The 24,194-nt window shown below is 52.7% G+C and overlaps 1 protein-coding gene across 1 annotated transcript; it reads right to left on the minus strand.

The window, feature by feature from the left end:
- Positions 1 to 857: 857 nt before the first annotated feature.
- Positions 858 to 23,847, minus strand: PPP2R1A (protein phosphatase 2 scaffold subunit Aalpha). Its single transcript, XM_014481241.2, has 15 exons — positions 23,669 to 23,847; positions 14,351 to 14,441; positions 13,481 to 13,581; positions 10,417 to 10,649; positions 9,312 to 9,459; positions 9,038 to 9,193; positions 7,258 to 7,372; positions 7,062 to 7,132; positions 6,488 to 6,622; positions 4,808 to 4,981; positions 4,480 to 4,540; positions 3,657 to 3,811; positions 2,184 to 2,326; positions 1,423 to 1,514; positions 858 to 1,293 (listed from the first exon to the last, which is right to left on the minus strand). The coding sequence occupies exons 1-15, from the start codon at positions 23,744 to 23,746 to the stop codon at positions 1,277 to 1,279; spliced, it is 1,770 nt and encodes a 589-aa protein (XP_014336727.2). The 5' UTR covers positions 23,747 to 23,847; the 3' UTR covers positions 858 to 1,276.
- Positions 23,848 to 24,194: the final 347 nt, after the last annotated feature.

A 24,194-nucleotide genomic window follows, 5' to 3' on the forward strand; every position in this document is an offset into this window, starting at 1 on the left:
CAGGAACCCTGGGCCCCGCCTGTCTTGCGCTGCTGCCTCGCTGGGCCTGCACTTCTGGGCTCACGTCCTGGCCTGGGATGGCTGCACCCACTCCTGCCATCTGGTCCACATGATGGGTCCTGGTCCCTGGTCCCGCCATCCGGGGCTCAGCAGGGAGGCGGAAGCATTATTTCCCCGCTTAGGAATGCCTTCTAGAAGCTGCCCGTGCCATTTCTGTTCACATACTACTGGCCTGAATTTAGCTGCAATGCCACACCGAATTTCAAGAGACCCTGAGAAAATGCCTTGAATCCAGGCAGCCATGTGCCCAACTAAAAATACAGGTGTCTAATCAGTATTAAAGAAACAGAAGAACAGACACTGAGAGAGAACAAGTGGTTCTGTCTAGCCACAGTCCCCAGCCTGCTCTGTTGCAGCCCTGATGATCCTGAGAGCTCCTGGCCCACTCCTCTCATGCGTCAAACATCACTGCCCACTCTGTGTGTATCACCTCATTTAGTCTTCATTCCTGTCCCGCTCAATCTAGATTCTGTTACCCCCATTTTACAGTCTTGCAATCTGAGCCTGGGCACCTACTCAAGGCCACACAGCTATTAACGGAAGGACAAGGATCTGGACGCAGGCAGTCTGGCGCCAAGGCACCTGCTATAACCACCACACACTCAGCCAGTCTCTGTGAAACCTAAGTGCACCTCAGGACTCCACTGGCCCCTGGGGCCAGGCGCACTCCCATCGGCTTCCCAGGGCATCCTCCTCACTCGCAGACAGGGGTGTGGCAAGTCCAGTCAGTCCTCACCAGAAAGAAGCGCAAGGCTGGGCCCCCTTCTCCATCTAGTGACTTAGACCAGAGGACCAGCTATTTCTAGGCCTTTATTTCTCTGTGAAAAGGGGGGAAAGGCAATAAAATAAAAACGGCACAATTGACACAAAAAAACCACCAAGAGGAAGGGAGGGGGGTGGAGGAGATGGGGGAGGGGTCCCCATACAGCAGCAGGAGCCGGCGACCTGGGATGCTCGCGTCTCTCCCCCAGAGGGCGGGAGTGGCCCCTTCCTCCCAGGGTCTCTGCTCTGTCACACCTTGTGCGCCCCCAGCCCTGTGGGGGGTGGACATGAGGAGTCAGAGTCCCGGGCTGAGGGAGGAACTGTGCCGGGGGAGGGACCTGGGGTCAGACCATGCACAGGGAGTGACAGCCAAAGGCCCCCTACTGTCCCCCCAGGGAGGAGCCTGGCGGGGGAGGGCGGACACCAGAGGCTGGCGGTGGCTCTTCTTCCAGCATCAGGCGAGAGACAGAACTGGGGGAACAGGAAGAGGCAGGAATCAGAAGGCAGCCAACCCGCTGCCCACGGCTGCTCCCAGGCCAAGCATTGCCCTTGCAGACCCCCACCCCCTCCCGCCGGTGTCTCAGATTCCTGACGCCTCACCAGTCAGAGCCTCCTGGGCGAAGTACTTGACGTCCACGTCCTGGTCCTGGGTCAGCTTCTCGAGGACGGGCTTGACCTCACTCTGCAGCGTGCTGGGGAGAGAGGGGGGAAGGCGAGGGGTCAGCTGGGCGGGGCTGCTCGGTGTCTGCACAGATGCAGACACACGGGTGCATGAAAGCTCTCAGGGGCCAAAGCAACCAGTACTTGGAAGGCTGGAAGTCTCACAAACCAGGACAGAGGCCTTGGGGGCCCAGAATAGGTACAGGCAGGTGAGGTGGTGTGGAAAGGTGGGGCAGAAAACCCAGAACCTCAAGCCTCTGAGCCTCGGCCACATGACGCCGTGGATTTGTGTAACATTATCTACTGAGGCCTGCTGCCCATCAGGTGTGGACACAGTGGAAAACCCAACCCTCCTGATTCTCACCCACACGGAGCCCAGACTGGGAGAAGGCAGATCAAACTGCCGACAAGTAACAGGAGAAGCGAGCGCCCGAGGGAGGGACTCAGCCCTACAGGGTCCCAGGGAGGTAAGGGCCAAGGGAAAGGCTTCTGCAGTGGCAGTCAGCTGTTTGGGGGACAAAGGTAGCCTTCAGAGAGAAACTAAGGGGTGAAGCTGTGTCCTGGACAGACAGAGGTGCAGGCATCACAAGGCCCTTCCCCCAAAATAACCACCATTCTCACTTCCATCGCCTGCGTCCCCCTTGATCCATTTTTGAAGTTGATACAAATGCAATCGTGTGTGGAGGAGGGGCAGGCCTCACCTGTTGTCCAGGATGGGCCCGATCTTCTGCAGGGACTTGGCCACGTTGAAGCGGACGTTGGCGACAGGGTCCCCGGCCATGCGCAGCACAGTGGGCAGCATGTGCTTGGTGGTGATGTCCTGCCCGCAGACCTCGGACAGCACCTGCAGGCCAGGGAGCAGCAGAGGGTGACTCCTCAGAGTCCTCGCTCCCTCTGACCGGGACACTTAGTGGCCGTCAGGCTTGGGGGTGAAGCTAGCTGAGCATCAGGGGGACTCTGAGCTCAGACTCGCCCAGCCTGAGGGCCTTGATTCTCTGCAAGTTCCCAGGTCCCCTAACAGCCTCCTAACTCCACCGTCTCCCTGCCCTGAAAACCCCCAGCCCACACTGTCCCATCCCAGCTCCTCTTCTCAGAGTCTCCCTCATCCTCTGGGGATGGGACTGGATCCCTGACCCTGGGATCCCTTCCTTAGTGCCGTGGTCTCCAGAGTGATGCAAGGGAAGGGATTACCGGAACAATTTTATGCTAACTTTTAAATCTCATTCTTTAATATGTAGTTATGTGGTTTATTTAAGTGGTTTTATTTAAGTTTATTTAAGTGGTTTATTTAAGTTTATGGTTTATTTAAGTGACTACATACAAGCACTTTCTACTGTTATTTATCTATCATTTACACATCACACATACACAGCATACATATCACACACACAGCGTACATTACAATCACACACACAGCATACATTACGTATCACACACACAGCATACATTACGTATCACACACACAGCATACATTACGTATCACACACACACCATACATTACGTATCACACACACCATACATTACATATTACATACACACCATACGTTACGTATCACACACACAGCATGCATTACATATTACATATCACACACACAGCATACATTACGTATCACACACACCATACATTACATATTACATACACACTATACGTATACATATTACATACACACCATACATTACATATGAACCACTGTTCTAAGCTGTATAACCCGATCAATCTCACGGCCTCAGGAGTCTGGGGCTGTGATTGTTCGTATGAACCCTCTACAGGTGAGAAAACTGAGGCACTAAGCGGTAAGGTAATTTTCTCAAGGTGCACAGTCAATATATGGCAGAGCTAGAATTAAACAGTAGGTCTGATTCTAGAAAACTGTGCTTTAACCATTGTATCATAAATATTGCACATTTTGTGGGGAAGGAGGGGGTGCTCAGACAGACCTAGCCATCACTGTTCTGTCGGCCAAATTTCCCGTCTCCCCCATGCAGGTCCCCTCCTGCAAAGGCCCAGGGAGCCCAAGCTCCGGTCTGCAGTTCCCCAAGGACTCACCCCTATGGCCCCAGATCCCACCACTTCCCTACTCCCAAGCCAGCTTTCCCCCGAGGACCTTCTCCATTCCTCCTCTCCCGTCTACTTCCCCTCCCCCAGGGAGAGGTGGGGGCCGGTGGGCGCTCACATTGATACAGAAGAGTGTGGTCATGCGGTGCAGGTAGTTGGGGTCCCCAGACATGGCCAAGACCTTGGGGATGATAGTCGCATGGGCCCACTCCTTCCCGAATTTCTCCACCAGCTTCTTCAGGTTGCTGGTGGCCGCCTCGCGGATGGCATAGACTGTGGGAGGAGGAAAAGGGAGGGAGACTCAGGAGGTGAGGGACTGACGCAGGTGGGGACTCATAGTCACACTCACTCCCGCCTGCAGAGCAGCCCCAGGTACCAGGCCACATGAGAACCCGTAAACTCGCAGAGAGAGGGCTGTGCGCTAGAGGTAGGGTTTTGTTTTCACGTAGCACGTTCTCAACAGCTCCAAGGCATGGACGGGCAGACTGAGGCTCTGAATTTGCCCAAGTGAATGACTTAGTACGTGGAATGGAGCCTGTTACAGACAAATGCTAACTTTTATTTTTGCCACTCCTAGTGAAAACAATAAGCAATTCTCACAATGGCCTTCAAAGACTGGGATGAGGCACCCCATGTTTCATAGAGTGTGGGCTCAAAGGTGGCAAGTGACGTGTTTAAAGTTCGACAGCCAGGAAGTAGGATTCAAACTCGGGCTGTCTGCCAGGTGGTCCTCGGACTCTCCACTGGACCTGGCAGCCCCGGGTGACCTGATTCATCCACCTCCCACCCTGACCTCCTGTGGGAATCCAGAAAGCAAGGGAGCTGGTCCATGTACCTGGCAGCAATGGGGTGACGCCCACCCCCCACCTGCCCCAAACAATCCACCCCTACACCCTTCTGGAGCCCCAGTCTCCTCCCAGAGATCCTGGTGAGGTGCTCACCATGATCCACAAGCCAGGCCATGCACAAGGAGTTGAGTTTCTCATCAAAGAACTCCACCCCCTGCAGGAGACGAGATAACAAATCAGGGTTGAGACTGTGCAGATCTGGGCAAAGCCCAGGGAAACCAGCCCCCACCCCCGCAAAGAGCCAGGCACTGTTCCACTTGACCTGAGGGTCTCTCTTCCCTTCCCTCCCCTTGACTCCCACGACAGCCCTCACACCTTCCACTGGGCCCTCACGGGCCCCAGGGCCCTGGCACAGCCCCCAGGTCTGACTGCACCACCCACCTCCCCGGGCAGAGGGCCTGGCCAAGGCCTGCGCTCTCACCAGCTGTCCCGCCAGCAGAGGCATATACTCGATGATGGCCAGCCGCACCCGCCACTTGGCATCCTCCGCCAGCTCCACGATGGCAGGGAGCAGGGACTGCGACAGTTGCCGGATGCCGATCACCTCGTTCACGCAGTCCAGGTTGGAGATGATGTTCAGCCGCACCTCCGGGCACTGAGGAGAGGACAGGAGCGTTCTGAGAAGGTGCACCGCAAACAGAGCCCAAGGCAAGGCTCTGACTTACACTACACGCATGTATGGGCCTCCTTGGTGGCTCCAACGGTAAAGAATCTGCCTGCAGTGCAGGAGACCCAGGTTTGATCCCTGGGTTGGGAAGATCCCCTGGACAAGGGAATGGTACCCACTGTGGTATTCCTGCCTGGAGAATTCCATGGACAAAGGAGACTGGTGGGCTACCCATGGGGTTGCAAAGTCGAACATAACTGGGTGACTAACATACACACAAACACACATGCACATGTACACAGGTAGCCCCCATTAAAGTTAACCTCACACCACTATGAGAGACTTACATGGGTTCCTGCTTTCACTAAAAGAAACCCAAAGAGAATTTGTGCTTTTACCAAAGAAAAAAACAGCTGCTTCACTCTATGCCATTTCAACCTATGACAGGCTTATAGGAATGCTCTATCTTAGCACAGAGTGGGAACCTATATTCCCATCTGCTTCCAAAAATCTCTGAAGCAACCTCTAAGAAAAGGAACACAAATATACTTAATTCCTTGTCCAACATCATATATTCCTGGAGGGCAGACACCACAGTCAGTTTTTCCTGCATCTCCCTCTGGGAGCTGTGGGGTGAAGAGGCATGGGCTGAAATCAATCAGTGAACCAAATAATCAAGCGTGCAGTAAAGGGTTATTAACTGGACAGGGCTAGGCTGTTCAAACTTGGCACATTCCAAACAGAGGACTGGCCCCCCACCAGCTTCTGGGAGATGATCTAAGGACCCTGGGCCATGTCAAAAAGATCATGCTAACAATGTGACTTATGGTGAGGCCCTTGGGCCATGTGGCATCGACTTGACCTCCACACAGGCTGGAGACCTGTAACCTAAGGTCAGCCATCGGCAGACAGGATGGGCACCCTCTCTGGGGTCTGAGAGGACTGGCCTGCTGCTGGTCGGTGCCCTCTCCCTTCATGCCGGCTGAGACGGAACACATCAGGGCAGCCACCTCAGACCCACAGGGCGCTGGGGTCAGCAGGGACAACGCCCTCAGTGTGGGTCCCCCCACCCCTGGATTCCTGTGAGAGAAACCATTCTCCACCTTATTTAATCCATGGCACTTTGAGGTCTCTAGTAGGCACCTTAGCCTGAATTTGGATAGACATGAACCTGTCACAGTGCCTGTATGATCAGGGAGTCAAGGGACCGCCCATCTGTCCCTCTCCACTGCCAGTCTCTGGAGGTCCTGGAGGATCAAAAGGGTCTTGTTCCTTTTTTTTCTCAGTATCCCTAATGCCCAGGAAAAAGACTAGTACAGAATAAAGGCACATGAAACAAATGCCAACTAAGCGAATGAGCTACCGGGCAGCCCCCCAGACCCACAGACACTCAACTCCCTGGCGACCCGGGCATTTGCCGCAGGTGCCGGCGACCCCAGGGAGCAGCCGCCCCGCCCACCACCGCCAGTGTGCAGAGCCCCACGGCGCCCACACCTCGTCCTTCAGCTGGGCCAGGAAGAGGGGCAGGAGGTGCTCGATGGTGCTGTCTTTGCCCAGGATCGGGGAGAGGCCCATGATGACGGAGGCCAGCGCCGACTTGACGTGCTGGTTGGCGTCAGACACCAGCTCCTGGGAGGGAGAAGGAGGACGGGAGCCATGGGGTCAGTGGCTGCAGAGACTCAAGTCCTACGAACCCTGAGACACTGCCTGCTTTTGTCCTCTCGATCCAGCCTGAGTGCACGAGGGGAACTGGAGTGTCTTCCTTACACATTTGGCGTGCCTGGAGTTCAACAACCCCTGCCCCCCAGGGGGCCTCTGCCCCAAACTCAAAGCTCTGTGGATGAGGAGATGCTGTGAGCTCTGAGGAGGAAGCACTCCCCGATCACGCTCAGCCCCAAGCCTCAGATTACGCCTGCCCTCAGGCTTCCTGACTGCTCTAAACCCAACACCGCCTGGTCCGAGGAGGCTGGGAACTCAGTTTGCACCAGGCTGCCCCTCACGCCCTATCTCCACCTTCGTTCCAGAAGGTTCAGGCATGCTCTACTCCTCCCACCAAACTCCCTGTTACCTTGATGCAGGGCAAGATCTGGGTCATGATCACATTCTCCCGACAGTCAGCGGAGAGATTTTCACAGAATTCTGTGGGCAGCGAGAGGGAGGTGACGGGAGATGAGACCCGAGGTGCCCGTTCTGCCTGCAGCCCCTCGGACACCAAGCCCACCACCCACACGCCCGCTTGCTGTGTTCTGGTCACCAGCACCAACCTTTGACCTTGTGGGAGGCGGCGGCCCTCACCTCGGCCTCACAGTCTTTCATCAGGTTTTGGAAGGCAGGGACCAGGTCCGTCTTGGTGATCTCAGGCCCCACCGCTTTCTGGAGCTACAGGAAGGGAAGGAAGGGCGGGGGAGGTGAGAGGGCTTGCCGAGCACCTTCAGTGAATGAGAACAAAATCAAGTTACAGGCACCAAGACTGAGGCAAAAGCAGCCCTCAGTGTCACTGCTGAGATGTCACGCGGGTGCCGTACGGGCGACCTCAGCCAGGTCTCAGAGCCTCTCTGAGCCTCAGTTTCCCTGTTGTGCAGTGATGAACTGTGTATGGTGCCGAGGAGCTGGGCAGGGCTGTGCTCACAAGCGTGGCCCTGGAGTCCAACTGCCTGGCTCAAGTTCTTACTCTTGCTTATCATCTGTGTGACCTTGGATGAGTGCCTGCACCTCTCTGAGCCTCTGCTTCCTCAAACCCCGAGGGTACCTACTGCAGAGCACTGCTGTCTGCATTAAAAGTAACAGCAGACTGCCTTACTGTTCAGGTTACTCAGGTTGGGTTTTCTGTCCCTGATTCCAAAAGACTAATGATATGATCACTGTCACTTTCTCATTTGTATTATTTCCGTGTTAAGACTGCTTACCAGAACTGATATTACTTTTGCAATTAAAATAAAACAATACAGTTTAGGGTCCCCCTGCCCCTCAGGAAACCAGGCAAGGAAAGATGCACAGGTTCTGCTGTGAAGCTGCTTCGTGAGGGCCTGGGGGAGCAGGGTGGTTCCCGACTGCAAGGAGAGGGGCCTGCTGCCCACTTCTCCAGCTTCCTCTCCCCCGAGAGCCATGCCCAGCGTTCTTGCCTGTGCTCTTCTCACCACCCAGGCCCTCTGCACACACGGGACACAGTTCCTGCCCCGGCTCTCTCTTGTCCTCCAGAACCTGCTGCAGCACCTCCTCGTCTCGGCGCTTCCATGCCCACCAGCCGGCCCTGCGCCTGTCATGCTGTCTCACTGCATTCCCTCTGTCTCAGCTGACCTTCCCCCTTCAGGCTGCCTGTTCCTTGAAGGCCAGGAACGCGCCGAATTCACTGGACCCCCAACACCCAGCCACGAGCTGGAGCCTGACAAACATGTCTGTGCGACGAGCCACTGAGACTCCATGGAAAGAGCACTGTCTTCAGAGACATGGCATCTGTTCTGCCTGCTTGACAGCATCACTCTGACCATTCTAACATTTGGGCCGTGTTTTGGGGCTCGACTGTATCCCCTGAAATTCATACACTGACACCCTAACTCCCTACCCCAGTACCTCAGAATGTGACTATACTTGGCCACAGGGTCTTTAAAGAGGTAACAGGGTAAAATAAGGTCATTAAGGTGAGCTCTAAGCCAAAACCTCTAAAGCGCTTATAAGAAGAGATGAGAACACAACCCACAGGTAACATACAGGGAGGAGGCCGCCTACGGCCAAGGAAAGACGTCTCCATCAAAGGAGATAAGGTTCGTAGGCCGGGAACACACACATGCTACTCTTCTCTGCTCCTGTGGTTCTCCCCCACAGAACCTTAAGTTGGCCTCAGAAACCTCAAGGAAGTACTTCAAGCTGCCACTATCAACCAACCAGGGTTGACAGGTGAGCTAATCAAATGACAGGAGAGCTTCCTGCTTCGATGCCCGGATGACCCACTGGGCTTCACTAAACCCCAGCTCCATGTGGCCCTACTCCTTCCTGAGGCCTCCGTCTCCCCGTCCGTGAGACGCTGTCTACAGCCCCTGCACGTACCTCCGTGAACTTGTCGGCCACCATGTAACGGACGCGCCAGGACTTGTCCTCAGCAGCCTGGCGCAGGGTGGGCATCACCAGGGCCTCCAGGTCCTCCTGGGGCAGGAGCTGGGCGATGTTCACGCATGCCTCCACCGCTAGCAGCCGCACCGAGTCCTGGGGAGAGGGTGGGAACAAGGAGGGGGAGCAGAAGCCCCATCAGCCCTGGGCCTCCTCCCCAGACTCGGGGTCCACCGCAGGGAGAAGCAGCAGAGGGGCGGGCAGGCGGCCCCACCTGCTCGTCAGAGGCCAGGTTGGAGAACATGGGGATGATCTCGCTCTTGACGTTGTCCAGCTCCAGCACCTTGGCAAACTCCCCCAGCTTGGAGGCTGCGGCCCGCCGCACCATGGGGGTATCATCTGAGCACAGGTTCCGGAAGTACCTGGGCGGGTAGAGGGGGCTCAGGAGGAGGAAACCCTGAAATCCCAGGCAGCCCTGCAGCTCCTGGCTTTGCCCGAGTAATCCTGACCCAAGTGACAGCCTCTGAGTCTCCCCAGCCCTACACGAAGGAACTGATAACAGAACCCACCCCACTGGGCCACTGAGGTTTAAACGAGACGCCGTGTGTGAGACACCCAGCCGTCTCTCAGCGCACAGGTCTACAGCAAGCCACAGCTGCTGATTCTATCTATTATTGTGACCACATAAATAAGCCTCTGCTCAGCTAAGACGCTGCACTGAAGCTGCTCAGAGCGTTTCCTTTCCAGCACCAACTGCTTCCAATTAAAGAGACACAAGGGGCCCAGAACAGCCCTCTAAGCGCCTGCGAGCAGCTGCATGCCGCTGTCCTGGCCGGAGTGATGGCTCAGGGGCTGGGCGTGCTGCCCGCAGTTCAGGACAATGGTGGAAGGACAGGAGTCCAGAGGGAAGAGAGGAAACACATGTTAATGGGAGATTTTAATCCAATTAAAAATATTGGTTCTTCCACAGGCCAAATTTCAAGTGCAAGCAACTTCCTGGGGTTCAGCCAAGAGGGAGGGAGGTGGTGAAGGTGGCGGCCTCCCATCTGCCACACCAAGACAGGCCAACGACTGCACCACACGTCACTGGCTGGGTGCCTGCCATGTACCAGAGTCTGTCCTAAGCGTTTTATACACAGTAATTCTTTTAAATAACCAACAGGAGGAAGAACCATCATTGTCTTCATTTCCTAAATGAGCAGGAGGCAGTGCCTGGACTGACACCCGGCCATGTCCAGACACCTGCTCTCTGAGGGCTGGCAGAGCTCAGGGGCTTCCTGGTGCTGGATGGGCCTAACAGAGCCTGAGGCTTGAGAGAAGGGGACCAAGCAGAAGCGGGAGGAGGGGTCTCGCCAGGGCCCAGAGGCCGGGGGACTCACTGTCGAAGCTCCGCCTTGACGGCACTGGACACGCGGGGGTAGCAGACGGAGAAGAGGCCGCAGGCTGAGGTGCGGGAGGTGAACCAGTCGCCGCCCGCCAGCCGCTTCACCAGGGGCACAAAGTGGGCCTCGAGGTCGGAGGGGGAGTGCTCGTGCGAGATGGCCCGCAGGGACTCCACTGCCTTATCCCGCACCACCGTCTCCTCCACCGTGGCCAGCGACTCCAGGGGCGGCTGTGGGGCAGAACAGATCAGCACACAGCTCCTCCCCAGCTCCCCCGAGCTCCCGGCTGCCCCCCTGCAGGGACTCAGCTCCTCTGACAGGCTTTCCCTGATCACCAGAGGCCCACGCACACTCAGTGTCTCCTCCCTGAAGAACCACAACAGAGAACCTCACGCACAGGTCCTTGAAGGCGCTTCAGTGGGGTGTACAAACCCCCAAGCTGTACATGTCACCTTCTGAGAGGGCCACAGCTGTCCCTGGCATCTCCAAGTGCAGTAATAATCACTGATGTTGACAGCAGGGTCTATTTACTGCATGTTCTTAGCAGGGCCACAGCTCCAGCGGTGCTGGTTCTAACTCACGAGTCCTGTGAAGCACGTCCTGTTACTGTCTCCATTCTAAACTAACAGGAAACTGAGGCACAGCCAGGCTAAGCAACTTGCCCGAGATGGAACAGTGACAAGCCAGGATCTAAACCAGGCCAGCTGGCTCCAGAACCTCCAAAGGGCTGAAAGGCAGAGTTGTGGTTTCTGACAGGCAACCACACAAGGATCTCACGATACTGGAGAACCTGGGGCTCGAGACTCTTGTTACTGCGAGGCCTGGAGTGATCGTGTTCCTTTAGGGACGTGTGACCGGCTGACCATGGGGTCACCTGGAGCCCAGCAGACCTCCTAGCACAGAGCAGGAATGCAGGAATTACTGACTTAAAGAAGGGAGACTCAATTTTTATCCTAATCTGTTCAAATAAACATGTGGGTGGAGGCTTGTGGTCTGAAGTCCAACCTGGCCTGACAGGGACAGAAAGCAGAAAGAAATCATAAATGGAGATGTTTCCAGGACCCAGGCAGGTGACTGACTGCAGCAACGGGCAAAGGTGACAGGAGGGGACAGCAGGGGCAGAGACTGGCTAAAGAGTGTCCAATCCAGGGAGCAGAGCTGCTTCCAGCTTCCAGCTCCACCAACTGTCACGGGGGGACATGGCCGGGGAAAGCAAATCTCGGGGTTCCCAAAAGCAGCCAAAAGGGCCAGGCCCTTACATGTGAAAAAGAAATCTCATTTGACACAAGCTTCAACGTGGATGAACTCCTTGAAGACGTTATACTAAATGCAATAAGCCTTTCGCAGAAGACTGCATAATGTATGCTTCCTTACATGAGGTGCCACGTTTTACAAACTGAAGGTGTGTGGCAACCTTGCACCCACCAAGTCTATCAACATCAACTTTTCCAATAGCATTTGCTCACTTTGAGTCTGTGTCACATTTCAACAATTCTCAAAATATTTCAAACATTTTCATTATTAATGTATTTATTATGATGATCTGCGATCAGTGACCTTTGATGTTACTACTACAAAAAGACTACAACTTGCTGAAGGCTTAGATGATGGTTAGTGTTTTTTGGTGAGAAAGTATTTTTTAACTAAGATAGGTATCTTTTTTTTTGACAGAATGTTCCTGCACATTTAATAGACAACAGTAAAGTGTAATCATAACTTTTATATGTACTAGGGAACAAAAAAATTCATGTGACTCATTTTATTGTGACATTCACTTTCTTTATTATGGTAGTTTGGAACTAAACCCACAATTTCTGAGGTATGTCTGCAGGCAGACTCAGAAAGTGGAATGGTGGTTGCTGGGGGCTGGGATGAGGAGCTTGGGGAGATACTGCTTGATGAGCACAGTTTCTTTGGGGAAGATGAGAAAGTTCTGGAGATGAACAGTAGCAATGGCTGTACCACAGTGTGCATGTACTTAATGTCATGGAAAAAGAGTGGTGAAAACGGTAACTACTTCTTAGTAATGGTAACTATTTACCACCATTATTACTAATAAAGGTGCGATTAATAATGGTAACTATTACTAACTCACCGTGATAAAAAATAAAAAAATCAAGAACAAATTTTTTACAATCTCATTAAAAATGTGGCAATGATACGTATACCACTAAAAGAAAGCCTGCAGACTAACTACAAAACACCATCAAGTGCAGATACCAAAATATGAAGACATATCTTTAGGGATCACGAAAGACAGAATCACAGGTGGAAATGGCGGTTCTGAGGAACAGTGAAAACTGAGCAACCTCCAAGGTTCTTTCAACCCAGGCCACAGGACTGGAGCGCCTCCTCCCTTCCCTTCTCCCAAACAGCAGTTACTCTCAGTATCTGACCATCTCTGACCTTCGCCATCACCCAACACAGGGTCACATGGACAGGAACTCAGGAAAAGTCACGGGGACAAGCCTGGAATCCCAGCTCTGCCACTCACTAGCAGTGTGACTGTCTTCCCATCCAAGTACTAACCAGGACCAACCCCTGCTTAGCTTCCAAGATCAGATGAGATCGGGCGAGTCCAGGGTGGTACGGCCATAGACGGTGTGACTGTCTCTACCTCAAAGCGTGGACAGGATGACAATGGAGCTGACATCTCTGAGTGCTTACTACATGCCAAGTACTGCACTAAGGCTTCTTGAGGTGGTCCTCAATGTAAGTTCTAAGGACTCCCTTTCTACAGATGAGGAAAGGACAGCACAGAGAAGTCAGGTGACTTACAAGTCACCCAGCAAGTAAGTGGAGCCTGACTCCCAACTGAAAACCTCACACGCAGAGGGCCAGGTGAGGCCTGGTGCTGCTCAGACACGCCCAGTCAACAGTGAGGAAGACAGGTGCGTTTTCGTTCAAATATAGTAAAAGCCTGCTGACCTGCTGGGTTAAAGTGAATCATCAAGGTTCAGAGAAGATGACCCCAGCCTGGCCTGCACTCTCCCCTCCCTGCGAGGATCCTGGTTCTGACGCCCCAGGGGCCGGCAGGGGCCCTCCCGGCTTCCAGACTCACCAGCAGGCAGTGCACGTACTCGGGGCCTCCGACCAGAGTGGTGAAGGTGCCCAGCTGCTCCGCCAGGGCCAGGAGAACCTCGTCCTCATCGTAGATGGTGTCTGCGGGACAAGACAGACTGGGTTACAGTCCCGCCCCACAGCTGACTCACCCTGGGGAACAAGCGTGCTCCAGTCCGCTTCCTCAACCTGGCAGCCACCCTCTACCTGGGCGGGCGGCGGGAATGAGTGATTAGGTGTGCGATGCTAGGGAAGAGAGACCACCAATACTGTCAAGTTCAGAGCCAGCGTGACTTGATAGATATCCTGAGTCACTTCCTAACTACACGACCAATTAAGTCACTTCATCTCTCCATACTTCAGTTTCCTCATCTATAAAATGAGGGCGGTAGTCTTACCTGCCTTAAGTTACTGTGAGATAATCTTGACAACGATGGTGGCATAGAGCATGAGCTCTATGTGAACAAACTTAATTCTCACAAGAAAGGGTTTAGAACACTATCTGGCATATTGTCAGTTTACAGTAAGTATTAGCTATTATTACTATTATTATTGTTTAATGCTCACATCAACGCTATAGCGCATGATGACCATGCCTGTTTCATACATAAAAACTCTATGGAACAGAGAAGTTAAGTAATTTGCCTAAAGTCACCAGCTTCTAACTGGAGCTGTAATTCAAACCAGCCTCCATCTGCCTTCAGACCCCCTTCCATTAGTCCCTGCACCAGCGCCCAGCGCCCAGCACACCGCACTTACGAACAATCTGTTAAACTCACGGAGAGGTTTCTCTCCTATCTGGCAGGAACCACCCCCAGAAGCCCCCACTCCACTCCCCACTCCCCAGGTGGGCCCCAGGACTCCACTGTACCTGTAAGGAAGGGCAGAAGCTCACTGCGGGTCCTTTCGACCCCGAGGGCCAAGGCAATGGTGGAGAGCTTCTTGATGCTGTTGAGGCGAAGCTAATGAGGGGAAGAAGAAAAGGAAGGGAGAACGTTAGCAAGCCCACACTTAAGGTGATAGTTTTGGACCCAGTCGGCCGCTGGAAGCCTCGCTAAGCACGTGTGGGTGCTGAGTAACGCAAGCCTCCCAAGTGACTGTGTGACCTTGAGCTGTTAAATTACAGCGGCAGCCTCAGCAACAGTACCTGATGGGTCTCACTGAGCCAACACCCCCTTTAGCACTTTCCAGGATCACTCTGTCTGACACTGTGCCTGCATGCCCAAGTTCCCCACCCTCCTACTTGTGCCCACTCTTTGGCTCAATACCACTAACACACTCCACCTTGTGCTCTTAACAGCAGCAGCAGCTACGTTCCCAGCCTACTGTGCTGGGCCCAGTCCCAGGCAGAGTACTCACTTGCATGTCTCATTTAGCTCTCACGACAAGCTGAGGGCAGAGGGTTACAGGCCCTACCCCAGGACAGCAAACAGGCTCAGGGAGTCAAAGTCCCTTCTAAGGGTCACAGAGCTCTGTGGCATGGAGCGGGGATTGTAACCCAGTGATGGGTTAGATGGTAGATGGTGGTTTACAGTGGTGATAACAGAACAATATTATAATGACACTGCTGTAAAAACGTGACTAGCAGTAGCAGTAGTAATTCCACTAGTACGCTGGGTTGAACAGTGATTGCAAAAAGATACGTCCCAGTCCTAACCCTCAGTAGTGGTAAATGTGAAATACGCAAATGTAACTAAGTAAGCACCTCGAGATCGTCCTGAATTTGGGGCAGGGGGTGGTGGTGGTGCCATGAAACATTAGAAAAGTATGTGTCTACCCCTAATTCCTGGCTCCTAAACCCCTGAAGCTTTCTAAGAGACAGGAACACAAGGAGCATCTCTTGTTCTGATGTTTGATTTTCAATTCTGGTTCCTGATACTGAGCCCCCAAATTCCTTGGAATTTCCTGGGTGATGGGAATGTCTCTTGTTCTAATGAGGTGACTCTGGCTGGGCTCCTGGATAGGGCTGGTCACCAGAGAGAGCAAGCCATGCTCAGAAGCTGGGAACTTCCAGCCCCAAGCCCCATTCCCCCAAGAGGGGCACTGACCGGATGATCAGTCACGTCCATGTGATAAAGCCTCTGTAAGAAACCTCAGAGTATGGGGCTTGGGGTGCACCCCTACATACCGTGAGGGTGATGCACCCCAACTTCAGGGGACAAAAGTTCCCTTGACCTCGCCCTCTGCATCTCTTCACATGGCTGTTCATCTAGACTCTTTATTGCATCCTTTATTATATAACAAACTGGTAAATGCAAGTGTTTCCTCACGTCCTGTGAGCTGTTCCAGCAAATAATCAAATCCATGGAGGGGGCCTGCTTTAATGCCAATTGTAGGACATCCAGCAGGTGTTGCCAAGAACTGCTTGATCAGGAAGGGGGAAAGCCATCTGGTGTCAGAAGTGCTAAGTGTGGGAGGGGTGTGAGAGGAAAGGAAAGACAGGAGCCCGAAATCCAACAGCAGTGACTTACAAGAGACAGGAGAGAAGACGAAGAGACACAGAGGGAAGGCCGTGTGAAGACAACAGAGGGAGCTGGGGCTGTGTCCACAAGCCAAGGAATTTGTCAAGAATGGCTGGCAGCCCCTTGAAGCTGGGGAGAGGCACGGAGCCTCCTGAAAGAACCAATACAGTTAACACAATGATCTCAGACTTCTTCAACCTCCTGAAAGAACCAATACAGCTAACACCGTGATCTCAGACTTCTTCAACCTCCCGAAAGAACCAATACAGCTAACACCGTGATCTCGGACTTCTTGAACCTCCCAAAAGAACCAATACAGCTAACACCGTGATCTCGGACTTCTTGAGCCTCCTGAAAGAACCGATACAGCTAACACCGTGATCTCAAACTTGAACCTCCTGAAAGCACCAATACAGCTAACACCATGATCTCGGACTTCTTGAACCTCCCCAAAGAACCAATGCAGCTAACACCTGACCTCGGACCTCTGGCCTCCAGAGCGCTGAGAGAGAACCCTTTCTGTTGTTTGCAGGCACCTAAGTTGCGGCGCTTTGTCGTGGCCACCCCTGAAATCGCACCCTCTGCTAACACAAGGCAGGCCTCAGGCTCAGAATGTTAGTGTCAGGACCTCATCTGATGCCCTCATCCCAGGGAACACAACCAATGCCACCTTTCCACCAGCATGGAGGTAGGCTCGGGGGCGCAGACAGCTGTCTGAATGAGCTCTGAGTGGGCCAGGACCCAACCCCAGCCGCTCGGGTGGCCTGGCCTTCTGTGTCTTCAGCCTGACAGTGGGGCTGCAGCCGTGAGCTCCTGTGCGGAGAGGGCAAGGCGACACCCCAGTGCTGGGTAGGCCCGTCAGCCTCGCCAGCCCAAGCACAAGTGGACTCCTCCCCGAGGAGGAGCGGAAAGAAGGGAGTATGGTGAAGAGGGAGCAGCAAGGGCTCCCTCGGCCTGCTCTTCCCCGGGCCGTGCGGCTCTGAAGAGGGCGGAACGTGCCTGGGACCCTGCACCCCCTCCGGTTGAAGGCGCTAAGACTCTCTCTGGCAACCACAATGACGACAGCCTGAAGAAATGCCATGGTGGCCTCTCCTCAGAAAAACACCCCACTTTTCACACAGTGTCACTGGGTCTTTGGACCACCTGGGCTTGAAGTGGTCCACTCACCGGCCTGGCAGCAAGAGGGTCTCCAGATTAAACATCACAGGCCCTGCATCTTCTTTTTAGCCAAAGATTAAATGTATATAGAGACAGACCTACAGAAACATATAAACAACTAAATACAGTGAACGTGAACTGCCAGTGAAATCTGAGTGGGAAGCACACAGGCGCTCCCTGATGTTATCTTCCTCACCCAAAGTCATGGACATGCCCTGAATGCCAGACGGACCCCAGGTTAAGAGCTCCTGCACTGGGCTATACTGCCGCCTAGGACCTCTGGTTTCCATCTATGCATGTGAGTCCCTGCAAAGATATTTTTAAATCACTTTTGCATTTGGATGTGACCATGAGACTAATGTCTGGCCAGTGAAATCCAAGTGGGAACGGTGTGTGTGACTTCTAGAAGTGCTCTTATGGGGAGATGGGGGTCACATTCTTCATCCTTCCTTCCCTGTCTGGAATGGGCCTATGATAGCTGGGGCTTCAGCAACCATCTTGGGGTCTTGAGGTAACCTGGGACTGGGGAGGGCGGGATGGAAGACAACAGAACAACGTGTAAGAGCCTGGGACTCCACAACACCTACAGTGTCACACCTGCTTGAACTACCGCCAGACTTATTGATGTGAGTCATTTAAGTATCATTTATTCAGAGTCTTCCTATTATTTACAGCCAACCTTGGCTTCCCTGGTGGCTCAAATGGTAAAGAATCTGCCTATGATGTGGGAGACCCAGGTTCAATCCCTGGGTCAGGAAGATTCCCTAGAGAAGGGAATGGCTACCCACTCCACTATGCTTGCCTGGAGAATCCTATGGACAGAGAAGCCTGGCGGGCTACGGTCCATGGGGTCGCAAAGAGTCAGACACGACTGAGTGACACTACTACAGCCAACCTTAATCCTAACTACCCCAGTCAGTGACTGAGTTCTTTTTGGACAGAAAGACATAAGGACAAGCCGGCCAAGGAACGTCCAGGAAAGATTTTCCTCTTTGATGAGCGGTAGGAGGATGAGCAGAACCTCTCTGCTCACACCCATGGTTCCACGACCACACGTATCACCATGAGCCAGGGCTGCTTGTGTCCCCAGCAGCCCTCAGCCTACTACACGAGACATAATAAATAAAAACTCCCTTCTCACCACTACATCCACACAGAAACGCTACCACTTTTTAAAATCCATGTCACATTCAATCCACAGAGCTTCCCCGATATGACCACATGGAGTACGGTCCCACATGTAGAATGTCTTCGCTTCACGCTGAGTGACACCCGAAGGCTCTCCTGTGGACTACGAGGCCCAACAGGACTGGCTCCTGTGTACGGGTTCGTCCTCACTTCCCATTCCCTCTCTTTGCTCCCTGGGTTCCTGTCACAGTAGCTCCCTCAACAGCTACTAAAACACAAACATTACGGTCAGATCTTCTTACTTGCTGACATGCTGTTTCCTCAGCTTCCCACAAGACACACCAGGGCTCCTCACCAATGCCTGCCCCGGGTACACCGGCACGGCCGCATCACTACACATCTTAACTCTCATCATTTCCAACACAGGCAGCAGATCCTTGAGCAACACGGGGTTGGGGCGCCCGCAATCCGCTCACCTGAAAACCTGAGTCTAACTTACAGTGGGCCCTCCGCATCTCAGTTTCACATCTGTGGGTTCAACCAGCAGCAGACCACGTAATACCACGGTATTCACTACTGAAATAATCTGCACGTAAGTGGACCCACACAGTTCAAACCTGTGCTGTTCAAGGGTCAACTGTACTTCTCTGTTCACTGTTTCTCCTTTCCCCCCAGAATGTGGGCTTCACAAGGGCAGGGATTCTGTCTTCTGCACTCTGTGCCTCCAAATCCCAGGGCACAGCCTGGCAAACAAGAAGAGTTCAATAAATGCTGGATTAATTTTTTTTAAATCTAGGCTACACATCTATTTCTACAGGCAGAGAAGGTAAGAACCTGGGGGAATATGCTCCAAACTGTTACAGTCTGGTAGAGCCAGTGGCTGGGAATGAGCGGGGTGGCAGGCGCTGCAAGGTGGCTGCTTTAACAAGCCTCAGCCCTGGAAACGCCCAGGGAGTGATGCAAGTGCCTCTTCAACGTCTATAAAATCCTAACATCCTTCCACCTCATTCCACGAAGAATCATGTTTTTAAATGAACATAATGTGTGTGGGTGTGTGCAGGCAGATGGGGGTGAAAAGTTCTGCATCACCAGAGTGAAATGAGGACCACAATCTCTATTTCTGGAGCATCTGATTTTTTTTTTTTAAAGTAAAGAATGAACAAGTATGCACTCTGGCTTTACCAATTGGCTAAGGTCCCCAGGTAAATCCCTGCTACCTCAGAACTTCAGTTTCCTCACTGTAAGATGGTTATCACAACAATGCCTGTCTCACAGGATTGCTGGGATAATCAAATAAAGAAGACACAGAGCCTGGCATGAAGCAAGCACGCAAGTGTTAACCATTATTCTTATCATTATTTCTCATGTATTTTTATTTCTTGAGCAGGGAACAAATAGTTCACCTGAAATAGAAAGGAAAAAAGTAATCTCCCCACCTCCTTGGAAACCGCAGCACAAACGAGTCCTTTCTTAGCAGTTTACCTGGCCTTATAATTATGGTGGTGCCTGCTCCCCCATTTGGAAGGTGATTTGTCTCTGGGATGAGGAAGGGGCATGACTGTTACCAGCTGGTGATTCCCGAACCGAGTACAGGGCTGGGTCAAAAACAGCAAGCATAAATATTTTTCAAGTCTTTAAAAATGCAGGTCATCCAGAGACAGCACAGCAGAGCCTGGATCTTGAACCCACATCCTTCACCACCACCCTACACCAACTAAACTCTCAGAGCAACCTGATTCCTGAGTTCTGCTTCAAACACCCATGTTCTCTATGTGCTCCAGAAAAGAAACCAGAGTCTGGGACGTCATATTTCTAAGGTGTGGGCACCCAAAATGTCTTAGACCATGCAAGAACCTGCTGTCTTTACACAGTTTATCTCATTTAATCCTCACAGCACACCCTGCCGGGTGTGTCTCCCACCCTTTTTCTCACTTAACAAGAAAATCAAGGCCCAGAAGGGTTGAGTAACTCATAAAGTTGCCAGACCAGGACTTGAAACCCTGGTCTGCCTCCACCCATGGCACTGCCACCTCTGTGTCACCTCCGGGCCTACTCTGTCTCCACAGGGCCCAGCTTGGTGGTGCAAAGTGCTGCCCTGAAACCCAATGCTGTTGGCAAAGTCCTATTTCAGTATTTATTGGGTTGTGTGACAATGACCAAACATTCAGAATGAAGATTCAGAATCTGATTTAAAGGAGCCAATTGTAAAAGGACACTTCTGGAACAATCAGGAAAATCTGATTTATGTGTATGAATTTATTGTTAGATGACATCAAAGATCACTGTAAAAACTTTGTCATGTATGATGCTTTTCAACTGTGGTGTTGGAAGAAGACTCTTGAGAGTCCTTTGGACTGCCAGGAGATCAAACCAGTCAATCCTAAAGGAGATCAATCCTGAGTATTCATTAGAAGGACTGATGCTGAAGCTGAAACTCCAATACTTTGGCCACCTGATGTGAAGAACTGACTCATTTGAAAAGCCCCTGATGCTGGGAAAGACTGAAGGCAGAAGGGGATGACAGAAGATGAGATTGTTGAATGTCATCACTGACTCAATGTCGAGCTTGACTAAACTCCAGGAGTTGGTGATGGACAGGGAGGCCTGGGGTGCTGCAATCCATGGGGTCGCAGAGTCGGACACGACTGAGTGACTGAACTGAACTGATGTATGATAATGTCACTGTGGTTATTAAAATGCCCATTGTTTTAGGACTTCCCTGGTTGTCCAGGGGTTAAGACTCCATGCTTCCAATGCAGGGGGCACTAGTCTGATCCCTTGTTGGGGAACAAAGATCCCACATGCTGTGCCACACAGCCAAATTTAAAAAAGTCCATGGTTTTAGAGGTGCATAATGAAGTGTGTAGGAGACAGTATCTGGGGCATGGGATTTATTTTTAAAATACTTCAGCAAAAAAAAAAAAAAGTGTGTGGGGGAGAGGATGAGAAACAGGTGAAAAAATATGATAAAATTTTTTTTAAAAACTGCTGAATCTGGATTTGGTACTATTTTCTCTGTGGATTCAGATTTGACAATCAAAAATCATTTACTGGAAAAAAACCCAGCACCTATCTCAGATTTCTTTTGTGAGGACTCAACAAACACACATAAAGCACTTAGCAGGCTAGCATACAGCAGGGTTTCTTAGCCTCGGCACCACTGACCTCTGGGGCTGGACCATCCCTTGTGAAGGGAGGGCCTGGGCAGTGCAGGATGTTGGGTAGCATACCTAGCTACTGCTTGCGGCACTCCTCCCACCAGTCGTGACAACCTGTTAAGACCCACTGCTCTATAGTAACCATTAAGAGAATAGTTTTTAAATTCCTGAAGCATCTCACCTTTGAGAGATGAAGCCCTCACCTTACCACAAGCAGCAGACTAAATTTAATGAAAACCTAAAACATGTCACGCACTGTTCTAAGCATTTTCCTTGTACTAACCTATTTAATCCTTGAAACATCCCTATGAAATGCTAAGTATTACTTTTGGGGCGGAGGGGGGGGGGGCTCCACTGCACAGCTTGCGGGACCCTAGTTCCCCAACCACAGACTGAACTCTGAGCCCAATACAGTGAAAGTGCCGAGTTCCAGACACTGGACCGCCAGGGAATTCCCTATTCCCACTTCATAGATGAGAAAACTGAAGCAGACAGTATAAGTAACACAGAAACCTGGTCTCTCCACCCATGGACCACATTTTAAGAAACGTGGGGCCCCAAACAACCCGAAACAATGCAAGCCAGTCACTGCTTCTCACTGGCTAAGGAAGCAATTTCTTTGAACCTCACTTTTCAAATATAAAACCATAAACTGCTATGACAACTGAATGAGGTCATCACTGAATGCCTTCTTAAGGGGTCAATTCCACTGCAACCTCCCAACCAGGCAGATGCTGCTTCCTCACTCATCATTATTCCTTACAGATGAGGAATCTGGACCCAGAACACGCAAGGCACTGACTGGTCCAGGGCACACAGGGAGCGCACCGGTAGTGCTGGCATTCAAACCTCAGTCACCTTGACTCCTCCATCACTCACCACACCGCATCCAAACCACCAGCAAACCCCAACAACTCTCCTTTTCAAGATACCCCCAATCCTGCCAATGCTGGTGCTGCTCTGCAGTGGCATCCAGAAAGGTCTCTCTGCTCCTGCCTGGGCCCTATTCGACAGCAAAAACTCAGAGCATGTCATTCCTCTATGCAAAGCCTGGCACTGGCTCCTCCACCTCACCAAAGTCTTTGCCTTGCTGGTCTACAGGCCTCACTTGATCTAGCTCTGGATTAATCCTCATCTGCCACCACTTCGACATTCACTGGGCAGCTGGCCTTGCTGTTCTGACTCCCGAACTACGGTCATAAGAGCCCAAACCACAGAGGCTGGGCCAGTGTAACCCGCACAATTTTATCAATGGGGAAACTGAGGCCCAAAGAGAGGATCGAAACTCTTCAATCACCACTCCCCACAATTACAGCTAACATTTATTGGGCCCTTACAACAGACCGGGCGCCGTTCTATATGACTCGTATTATTAACTCGTTCAGCCCCTTTACAAACTCCCATTGAGACCAGGACTATTATTAGACCACAGTTTATGGAAAACAAAGGCCCAGATTGGTGAAGTAATCGGCCCAAGGTCACTCGGGTGAGAGGCAGGGCTGGGATAGGCAAACCCTAGAACCCTACCTCTTCTCAATACTTCGCCTACTGGGCTCAGATACCTGAACCTCCCGCTCCCACACATTAGAAATGTTAGTCTGTTTAGTACACTGCCCACCCTCCACTCAACGGGAGGATCCTGGAAGAGGGGCGAGTTTCCACCTCGTAATTCGTACCTGAATTTGGCCAGTTCCCACTTTGGGAGTGAGCTTTTCGCCCCTCTCCCCTTCGGGGGTCTACACCAAAACTGGAGAGAGTGGAGGGCAGGAATTGTATAGTCAGTCTTCACGTCTCAGTCTCCATTTGGGAAGTTTACCCCACAGCGCAGAGCCTTAGCCGCTGAAACCGTGAAGGGTGAAAACTACCCGGACCCCCACCAATCAGGCGGCCCCTCCCCCACTCGGAGCAAGTCACGCGCCCACCGCATCCCCGAGGCGCCATTCAAGGGCTGCTGCCGCCAATCACCGAGCCGTTCCTTCGCCTCCCCCCCACCCAATCGGTCGACTCTCTCCAGAGCCGCGGCCTCGTAGGCCCGGGGCCCCGCGCGCACTTCGCAGGCCCAGGACCCTCCAAGCTCGCTTTCGCTCCCGCCCTCCGCTGGACCGACAACCAATCCCGGGCACCGTCTCATCGAGTCCGGGGACCCTAACATATGAAAACGGAATGCTGATTGGCCGCCGCCCCTTCCGCCACTCCCAGCGAACACTGAACCTTGTCCGCGAGGGACGCCCGTGCCCCCAGGTCCCCTTTCCCTTCTTCCTCAAGTCCCCGTTGCTTCCGGACCTGAACATCCTCGTTGCGGAGCTCGTCTATGAGCACCGCGATGGGGTAGAGCGAGTCGTCGCCATCGGCCGCCGCCATCTTGGGCCCGTCCCGTTCCTGTCAAGACTGCGGCCAGCGCCGTGCTAAAACCGGGATGGGGAGGGGTTGGGCTGGGAGGAGGAAAGAAAGGCGTGGGGACGCCCGAGCCACTTTACAGGGGCTACCCCACATTCATTGGCTGCGATACTCCGGGCTTAGCCTGCGTTTCTTTGGTCCGAACAAATAAGGTCCCACCTACCGCCCATTTGCCATTGGCCGAAGGGACGAGATTAAGTTTGCCGGAGCCTAGGAGAGGGGGAGGAGGAAACGGAAGTACGTGGTATCTTAGCGACCAAGATTGGGCCCGCCTACGTCGCCGCTAACATCGGCCTAGACAAGCAGTTGCTTCTAGCCAATGAGGAGCAAGATTGGGAGGTGGCTAAGCCAGCTCGCCTCCGAGTTCTTCTGCGCCTGCGTCGCTAGGAATGCATGACGTCATTGACGGGGC

Source organism: Bos mutus, chromosome 18 (genome assembly GCF_027580195.1).
Source record: "Bos mutus isolate GX-2022 chromosome 18, NWIPB_WYAK_1.1, whole genome shotgun sequence".
NCBI classification, from domain to species: domain Eukaryota; kingdom Metazoa; phylum Chordata; class Mammalia; order Artiodactyla; family Bovidae; genus Bos; species Bos mutus.